The sequence below is a fragment of the Quercus suber genome, unplaced genomic scaffold, assembly GCF_002906115.3.
Source record: "Quercus suber isolate HL8 unplaced genomic scaffold, Cork oak 2.0 scaffold_272, whole genome shotgun sequence".
Lineage (NCBI taxonomy): Eukaryota > Viridiplantae > Streptophyta > Magnoliopsida > Fagales > Fagaceae > Quercus > Quercus suber.
In genome coordinates this window covers 720,090-729,489 of record NW_027069728.1, presented here as the reverse complement: position 1 = coordinate 729,489, position 9,400 = coordinate 720,090, and the positions used below count along the sequence as shown (strand labels likewise).

Genomic DNA, 9,400 nt, shown 5'->3' with positions numbered 1-9,400 from the left:
ACAGGCTTCTGTGATCCCAGCTCAGCTCCCAAGTTTATTTCTTCCAATTCTTCCTCAGGTTGGATTTGTGTCTCTTTAACTAGTTCCTCTGGGACTTCCTCTTGAGCTACCATACATTCTGGTGGTTTGGGACCCTCCTGCACAATGCACTCAGGCCCCGCGCATCTTCATAAGTAGTAAATCAATCTTCCCCTGGGTTCCTGTACTACTACACATTCCCGAGATCCTGAGGTGCTGGGCTCCTTCTTTTGCCTTTTTCTCTTCAAGAGGTCTCTTAAGTCATGGGTACCTCCTCCTTCTTCTTTTTCCAAAATAGGTGCTCTTGGGGTCCCTAGCATGGGACTCTCATCGTCAGGTTCTAACTCATCATGGAACATTGTTTCCACAAAGTTTACTTCCCCTTGGCTGAAAGATTTATGGTTGGTAGGGATCCTTACAGGCGTCCCATTTAATCTCCCTTTAACACACTGATGGTACATGAGTGGTATTAGGCGGTGCTTATAGAGCCATGGTCGTCCCAACAGTGAAAGGGGTCTACGGTGGTTTGGATGCTCAACCTCCATGTCTTCATCAGTGAAAGTTATGGCGTTGGTTATCTCCAGGAAAGCTCAACTAGCATGTGATTCTATTGTGAAACATTCCGTTCCTGAATCTGCTGCTATAGTCATGAGAGACTCTGTGGCCACCCTTCTTGCTTCTGGTCCAAATCCCAGCTGGTTGAATAATGATATGAACTTGGTATTCATCTGGAGGATCTTGACTGTGTTTGGGTGAAATGATCCTTTTGGCTTTTCTGCTTCTGCTGGGTTCCCGTGGATTACTACAGACACCACCCCCTTTCCTTTGTGGTTAGGCAAGGGGTTCCTTTGTACTTCTGGCTCCTTTTGAGTGAGCTCTAGGGTTTCTTCTCTTAACTTCTTGTGAAAGAGTCTGCGGAGGGTCTAACAATCCTTGGTGGAATGCTTGACATAATTATGAATTCTGCAAAACAAGGGATTTTTCCTTTCTTCCTCCGTTGGTGGCCTAGACACGGTGAATGGCCTAACCACTCCATCCCCGATCCATTTGTCCAGGACATGGTTTAACTCTTTTATAGTACATGGGATCACTGGTGGTTCCTCGAACACCTTTCCGTCAGGCCTCTTCCTTTTTTCCCCCACTGATGCTGTCATGGCTTGGGATGCTGGCATTCTCTTTGTCCTCATAGTTTGTGCCGTCCTTCTAGTTCTCTATAATAGGTCAGCGAGCTGTATGATACATAGATTTTCGAGGTTGAATTTGTAATCAAAAAGCATGTTGGATATGCAAGTCTCTACGAGTTCTTTCTTTTCATGATCCCCATAACAATCTAGGGACACATCTTCAAATCTTTTGATGAACTAGACGGGATCCTTTCTAGGCCTCTGTCTTACCATTTGAAGGCTTTAGAAAGTGACCTTGTCCTTACCGGGGTAATATTTTGCACAGAATCTCTCCATCATCTTGTCCTAGGTTTTAATGGACCCAGGTCTCAGTGTGGTGTACCAAGTGTATGCTCTATCCACTAGGAATTTCTCAAACTCTCTTAGACATAGCTCTCGATCTTCTGTGTAGGGGCCCATGGTATGGGTAAACCTACTCATGTGTTCCACGGTGCTCCCATTTCTTCCATCAAAAGGATGAAACTTCGGGGGTTCATATCCTTTGGGATATGGCTTGCCGAGGATTTCTGGTGGGAATAGGGGATCTCGAGAAAATTGCCTAGGGATCCCCGAAAGTTTTTCCCTTTCTTTGTCCAAGAGGGCATTGCCATCTGCCAGTGTTAGGTATTTGGGGTTAGTTCCTCCTCCCACTGTTGGCCCTTCCTCTAGTTGGGTTCTATCTTGGTTGTCCACATGGGGGCATTGTCTCTGACTTCCTGAGTCTTGCCTTCTTTGAGAAGGCGGACTTCTTGCTACAAATCCTTCAACATTGCAGTCATTCAAGCCATGGGGTCTGGCTCCTGTCTTGCATTCCTTTGTTCGACACGGCCTCCTGTTCTGTTAGGGGCACCTTGCCTCTTTGTTTGGAGGCCACTTCATTTTCTCCCACAGGCTCAAAGGCCGCGGGTGGCATATTGGCACCTTTGTTGTTCCTTGGTCTTGGAGGCATGCTCTACGAAGGGATTGCTTCTTCCCTTTTCTTTACCCAGTCCCTAATGAAGTTGCCAAAATGTGAGAGTGCCTTCTTTTCTCAGCACAGTGGCCCAAAGATCCTGAGCCAAATAATTGGTCTTAGTGGATTAGGCTTAGTTCACAGCAGCTAAAAGGCTGTTTAAGAACTAAATGGTGCACAAAGCAAGCTCCCTACAAAACAAATAAACTAACAAACGAAAATATCTGTATTGAATGACAGTTCAAGAGAAAAGAAATGCACAGTAAATAAAATACAGTATAAGAAAAAGTTAAGGATCCTCAAATTAGTGAGAGGCATTTTATTAATTTTCCTTAGTTATGATTACAGTGCTCACTAAGACGTGATACAAGGTTCAACTAAGTTCAAAAATTACAGACTTAGATAGCTATTCAAGCTTCCAAGACTTGCAAAGTTTGAAGTTTTTGAATCTGAATATATGCTATAGTGGTTGTCTCTGGGATACCGGGAGCGGTTCCTCTGTTTTTCTTGAACTTTACAGAGTTCTTTCTATGACTCTATATCTATTTTGGGAGACCCAGAAAAATGGCGATGAATGCCTGAATAAAGAAAATTAGTGAATCGAAATCTGAATCCCTTCAGCATGGATTCCCCTCTCCTTTTATAGCGCAGCTCTAGGGTTTCGGGGTACCAGTGATTTCCCCCTTTTGACCCTTAGAGTTCTTGCTGTGCCAGTTTTGCTTAGAGGTTGGTCGTTTCCCTTTTTTTTCATAACTTCTTGCTTTTGGTGTGACCAAGTGAAATGCCCCTAGCTAGTTTTCCATTTCCAGGTCCCCTTCGTTCGTTGATCTTCAGCTACTTGGCCCTTTCTTCCACTTCTCAAACTTTTGGTTGCACTCCATTCTTGTCATTTTCCCCAAATAGTTGGAATCTTTATTGCCGGGTTGAAAGCTCTTTCCAGTTACCTTTTTTTTTTTTTTTTAAATTTTTTTTTATGGTTTTCTCATTGTTGGTTCCTTGAGGCACAGCTCATGCGTTTTGCTTTGTACTTTCTGATCCCACTGTATGTTTGGGCGCATGAGACCCGCATGCTCTTTGTCTTTTATCCCTCTTTTGAATATGCTTCAATCTTACTTTGCGTGTCCCAGGGATCCCTGAACTCTGGTGACTTCGGAGATCTTGGCCTAACTCTTCTTATTGGGCTCCTTTTGGTTTATTAATCTTGGCCAGCTAGGCCTCTCCCTTGCTTCATGTATTTTAAGGTCTGTCCTTCCATGGGTTTTTTGGATCCCAATTCTTTGGACCTCTCACCCTTTTCTTCTTTCTTTTTTTTCTTTTCTTCATTACGTGAGCCCAACCCCTTTTTCTTATTTTCTCTAGCTTCTTTTTTTCATGAAATTAGCCCAATGTGTTATTTCTTTGGGCCTTGGACTGTGATTAATTTTGAACCTCAATAATGGTCATTTGATCTGGGAGAGATTAGATAAGGCGCTAGCCAACAATGAATGGATGCTTAGATTTGTGGATTCGAGAGTTCACCACTTATCTACAATCTCTTCTAATCATAGCCTTTTATGGATCATGCCGAAAAGTTTGGAACTCCCCTAAATTGCCAAACCATTCCGTTTTGAAGAGATGTGGTTGTCTAACAAAGGATGCACAGAAGTGGTTGAAGCCATCTGGTCATCTCAACATTGTTCAGATCCAAACACAAGAGTAGTTCAGAAAGATAGAGAAGTGTGGGAAAGAATTAGAGCATTGGAGTAGAGTTCACTTTAGGAATGTTAGATCTGAATTGAACCTGAAGATGAGATTACTTGTTGTAGCCGAAAAGGAAGCTATACAGTTTGGGGACAATGCCCGTGTTAGGTCTCTTAAAGCGAAAATAAATGATATCCTTGATAAGGAGTCACACATGTGGTTATAGAGATCAAAAGTTTTGTGGCCAAAGACTAGAGATCAGAATTTAAAGTACTTTCATAGAAGAGCTACCCAAAGATATCGGAAATCTCCACTGCAAACATTAGAAACTCAGAAAGGCACTTGTGTTCGAATATGGAAGAGGTGACGGCTACATTGGTAGGTTATTATAGAGATCTCTTCACATCCATACATCCTCCCTAAGAAAATGAGACTATCAACTCCATCCAGAGCATAATTATATAAGATATGAACAGTTAGCTTTTAGCTCAATTTATGGAATGGGAAGTAAAGGAAGCAATTATGCAAATGGCCCTGCTAAAGGCCCTAAGTCCTGACAGTATGCCCCCTCTATTTTTTCAGAATTGCTAGAATTTAATTGGAGATGATGTCACTTAGGATGTTCTCAATTTCCTAAACATTGCTACCCTTCCCCCCGCCCCCCGCCCCCCACCTTAATCGCACTTTCATCACCCTTATCCCTAAAACAAAAAGTCCAGAAAATGTTTAGAATACAGACCTATAAGCCTATGTAATGTCCTTTACAAAATCTTTTCGAAGGTTTTAGCAAATAGACTAAAAAAAGTTTTACCAGAAATTATCTCTAAACATCAAAGTGCTTTCACAAAGAGTAGACTAATTTTTTATAATATTTTGGTAGCTTTTGAGTCACTACATAGCATGCAGAAATATAATGGGAGAGATAATTATATGGAAATTAAATTGGACATGAGCAAAGTCTATGATATGGTGGAGTGTCATATTTGGTGATGGAAATAAGGAAGTTGGGGTCTTATGAGCAGTGGGTTAATCTACTTATGTTGTGTGTTACTACAGTCTCATATTCTATTTTGGTGAATGGGGAACCTAAAGGCATGATCCATCCAACAAGAGGCATTCGCCAAGGAGATCCACTCTCGCCTTTTCTATTTTTACTATGCACAGAAAGACTACATGGTCTTATAAGTCAAGCCTCAGTCTCAGGAGAGATCCAAGGCTATCGACTTTGCAAAAATAGCCCTAAACTAACCCACCTTCTTTTTGTAGATGATAGTCTTCTGTTTTGCAAGGCAATAGTGTATGGGTGCCAAAACGTCCTTGACTTACTGGAGATCTATGGTAGATGTTCCGGTCAACAGATTAATAAGAACAAAACTACCATCTTCTTTAGCAAGTCCACCTCAAAGGATATGAGAAACCACATAAAGCATGCCTTGGGAGTTCTTGAAATCAAGCAATATGAGAGGTATTTGGGGTTACCATTCTTTTGTGGGAAAGAGAAAGAATGCCAGTTTTAACTTCATCAAGGAAAAGGTGTGGAGAAAATTACAAGGCTAGGAAGAAAAGCTACTCTCACAAGATGGAAGGGAGGTGCTAATTAAAGTGCTGGTATAACCAATCCCCACTTATACCATGAGTTGCTTCAAAATTTTGGTAGGTCTATGCTCTGAGATTGAAAGTCTTATCAAGAAATTTTGGTGGGGACAAAAAGGAGACCGTAGGAAAATCTATTGGGTGAAGTGGGAGACCTTCCGTCAACCAAAGAAAGATGGAGGTATAGGTTTTAAGGATTTGGCTTTATTTAATAATGCTCTCTTAGCAAACTAGGCATGGTGTCTCCTACACAACAAACAATCTCTATGTTTTATGGATTTGGCTTTATTTAATAATGCTCTCTTGGCAAAATAGGCGTGGTGTCTCCTACCCAACAAACAATCTCTATTTTATTGAATCTTCAAGGCTAAATTTTTTCTAAACTATTCAAACATGGAGGCCCCTTAGTCATCAAAGGGGTTTTATGCTTGGCAAAGCATATTGAAAGGAAGAGAAGTTTTGAAGAGAGGAGCAAGATGGAAAGTTGGCTATGGTGATAATATTAGCGTGTGGAATGACGCCTGGTTACCTTCTCTGGATCATCCTACAGTGCAATTACTAGCTATGGAAGGATTTCAAGAAGCTAGAGTGGTGGACCTCATCAACCCGGTTTCTCATAAGTGGAAGCCCGAGTTAATCAAATGTTTGTTCACTCCCCAAGAAGCTGAGTGATATTGAGTATTCCATTGGGCCAGAATCTGATTGAGGATAAATTAATTTGGCCTTTTGTCTCTTTGGGTAGTTACTCTGTCAAATCAGGCTATAATAATCTTGTTATAAAAAATTCCATCTTAGACACAAATTCAAACAATCCAAGCCTTCATTAGGACCTCTGGATGAATATTTGGGGAGCCACAATTCCTAACAAAGTCAGGAATTTCATATGGAGAACGTGTAGGAATCCAATCCTAGCGAAGACAAATCTGGTCCACAGGAAAGTTCTGATAGATAGTACTTGTGATCACTGCCATGCTTCTCCCAAAACAATTCTTCATGCGCTATGAAGGTGTCCAACACTCCATAAATTAGTTAAATATGTCATTGTTGAAAGGAAGGATCTAGAGAAATTTGCCACATTCGCTTGGACAATTTGGTATTGCAGAAACCAAGTCAGGGTCAACTAGAAAGGCTTCCCATACACTCAAATTTGCCCTTTAGCCACCTAATTACTACATGATTTTCTGCAGGTGATTCTGGAGTGGCAAACTCAGTTACCGAGAGCAGGGGGTCAGCAAGTCAGATGGCAACCACCACCGGAGACAAACCACAAGGCAAACTTTGACGGGGCAGTATTTAGAGAAAATAATAGAGCGGGGTTGGGCGTGGTGATTCAAAATCACCAAGGTCAGGTGCTAGCCTCTTTGTCCGAGAATATCTTGCTTCCTCCTTCCACCGATGATGTTGAAGCAGTAGCAGCAGTCCGAGCAAAATCCTTTGCTACTGAGCTAGGCTTTTCATCAATCATCGGAGATTCAGAAGTGGCTATTAAAGCCTTGAAGAATGAGGAGGAGTCACTTGCAACTTTTGGTCATATGATTTCTGCAGCAAGACCGACTATAGATGCCTTCTGTAACATAAGTTTCTCCTCCACTCACAGACAAGGCAATACTATAGCACATAACATAGATAGATATGCTAGATATGTTAATGGTTATTTAATGTGGATGGAGGATGTTCCACCGCAGTTACACAATGTACTTCAAACCAATTTTGGCTAATTTGATTCAATGAAAGTTTATGGTTTTTCTTCTCCAAAAAAAAAAAAAAAAAAAAAAAAAAAAAAAAAACCCTCAATCAGCCATCCCAAAACTAACTACACGTCTACATTCAATCTCTATCACTACCATACTTAGAGCAGCACAGCCAGCACCATTTCTTTTAAAAAATAAAATACAATCTCTAATTTATAAAGAACCGAAAACATTTGATTTTTTTTTTTCATAAAAAAAAAAAGATTTTTGGTTGACTTCACAATATTTTATAAGATAAACTTTTGTAACTTTATAAGTTTACACGTTATTATTCTATTATGTAGTAATCGAAAGTTCGTGCATGACACACTTTTGGTTATGAATTTATAAAATATATTAATTTTATTTATAAAAAATATTACTAACTAAATGTTACCTTCTTCTCAATGTTACCTGGATTAAACAATGGTTGTGTATTAATAAAATATTTATAGAAATTAATAATAAAATTATTATTAAAAGGCTATATAAGTGTTAAATAGGTAACGTTTCTACTCTATTTTTTTATAATTGTAAAGTTTCTATTTGGCATAACCACATCTATGACCAATGATGATGCAAAAAATCAGTAATTAAGTTCCTCGTTAATGTAAATGGATGACAGGGATAGATCTGTCTCTGATAAAAACCTGCAATAAGACTCAAGATAAAAAAAAAACAAAGGAATACACCGTTGTGGTGTTTGATGATTAAGTCAGAAAAGAATTCACTTGAAGTGTGTAGTGAGAGAACTCGACTTGAGAGTGGTTTTTGGGATGATAATTGTGTGTACCTCTTTGCTTCGTTCTCCTTTCACTTTATTCTCATCTCTACTTTAATAGGCAACGGATCTCTGCATTTATTTGCAATGGCTAATGCGTTACAAATCGGCATTTTGATGTGCATTACTTCTTTGTTATCGTTGCTCCATCCATTACTCTTTGGTGTAAATGCTCGCCATGAATGAGTAACGTATATTTGCTTCATCAATATAATATGACGGTTTTGATATATTTTTTGGACTCATTAGTTGCCCCCTTATTCTTGTCTTCATCTTTGAGACAAGATAGGAATAAAGTGATTCATCGCTTCGTGTTCCTTGTGCAGCACATTTATTGCGAGGTGTGGTTAGGATGGTCTCGTCGTGTCAGTTTTTCTCGGTTTCCCATGCATGATCTTCCATTTATTCCATATCTTTCTCTCCTTTTTTTTATTGCTTCATTTTCTTCTTGTGGGCATTTCGTTTCTCTAGAGCTCTCTCCTTCTTCCTTGTCATTTCCTCCATTTTCTAGTAAGTTCTTTCTTCGGGCTCTCCCTTTTCCTTTGTTTTCATCTTTTCATGGTAGATTTTTCCTTGGTCAGATTAGATTGTCCCTCTTTCTTTGCTCGTTTATTCGATTTACTTGAGTCTATAGGTAGAAAACGTCCTAAAGTTAGGCTTTTCGTAGGGAGAGATTGCCCTTATAGGTTCATTTTACTATTTCTCTTTCCTTTAGTTCATCACTTAGTAGGAATTGCCCAAACTCTGACATAGTTTGGAGAGGAGGAGGTTAGGTTTAGTGAACTTGAAACATGCTTGTTTTTGTCTGAGGATCATGAAGCCCTTGAGGTTACTTCTCTGTTTACTCCGCATAAGGCTTGGAGTATATGTTGTGCTCTTAAGGAGAAGAAAGAAAAGAGAATTAGGGATAGGTTCCAACTTTCCCCTTCTGTTAGGATTAGGATTCTTGATAATGACCATAGGGCTTGCCATTCCTACTCTAACAAAGTGTGCTTTTATGAGGCTGACTTTGTCAGTGGCCTTCGTTTACCTATTCACTCGTTTATCAGAAAGCTTTTCTTTCATTTACAACTTGCTCTTACTAATTTGTGGAGGATGGCAGTTTTCTATATGGTCTTTGTTTACCAATGACAGGGACACCAGTAGGATAGATGAATTTTTGTATCATTATCGTTTAAGACGATCCAAGACTCCGGGCTACTGGGAATTTAAACCTTGGGATAGGAGTTCAAGGTTGGCTCTTGATTCTCCATCTTCTTTTCGCAACTAGAAAACTAGCTTTTTCTTCGTCTCTGGTGTCAGTTGTGAAACCATTCCAGGCGAAAACCTAGATGACGCTCCTAAATTGCTTAATAGTTGGGGTACTCCTATGTCTAAGAGCATCCTTATCAAGGATTCTAAAAAATTTAGCATTTACCATCTCAAAACCCAAGTTTATAACATATAACACACCACTTTACAATACATTCTATATCAAAACTTC

General features: G+C 39.8%; 1 protein-coding gene across 1 annotated transcript; it reads left to right on the top strand.

Annotated features, from left to right (window-relative positions):
* Window positions 1–582: 582 nt before the first annotated feature.
* LOC111997298 (uncharacterized) lies at window positions 583–7,124 on the top strand. Its single transcript, XM_024029374.1, has 2 exons — window positions 583–738; window positions 6,594–7,124. The coding sequence occupies exons 1-2, from the start codon at window positions 583–585 to the stop codon at window positions 7,122–7,124; spliced, it is 687 nt and encodes a 228-aa protein (XP_023885142.1).
* The last annotated feature ends 2,276 nt before the right edge of the window (window positions 7,125–9,400 follow it).

Excerpts from the sequence above, each read along its gene's own strand:
- LOC111997298 (XM_024029374.1), top strand. The coding sequence starts at position 583 with ATGGCGTTGGTTATCTCCAGGAAAGCTCAACTAGCATGTGATTCTATT. Across the intron at positions 739-6,593 it reads TGAATAATGATATGAACTTG|GTGATTCTGGAGTGGCAAAC; the intron begins GTATTCATCTGG and ends GATTTTCTGCAG.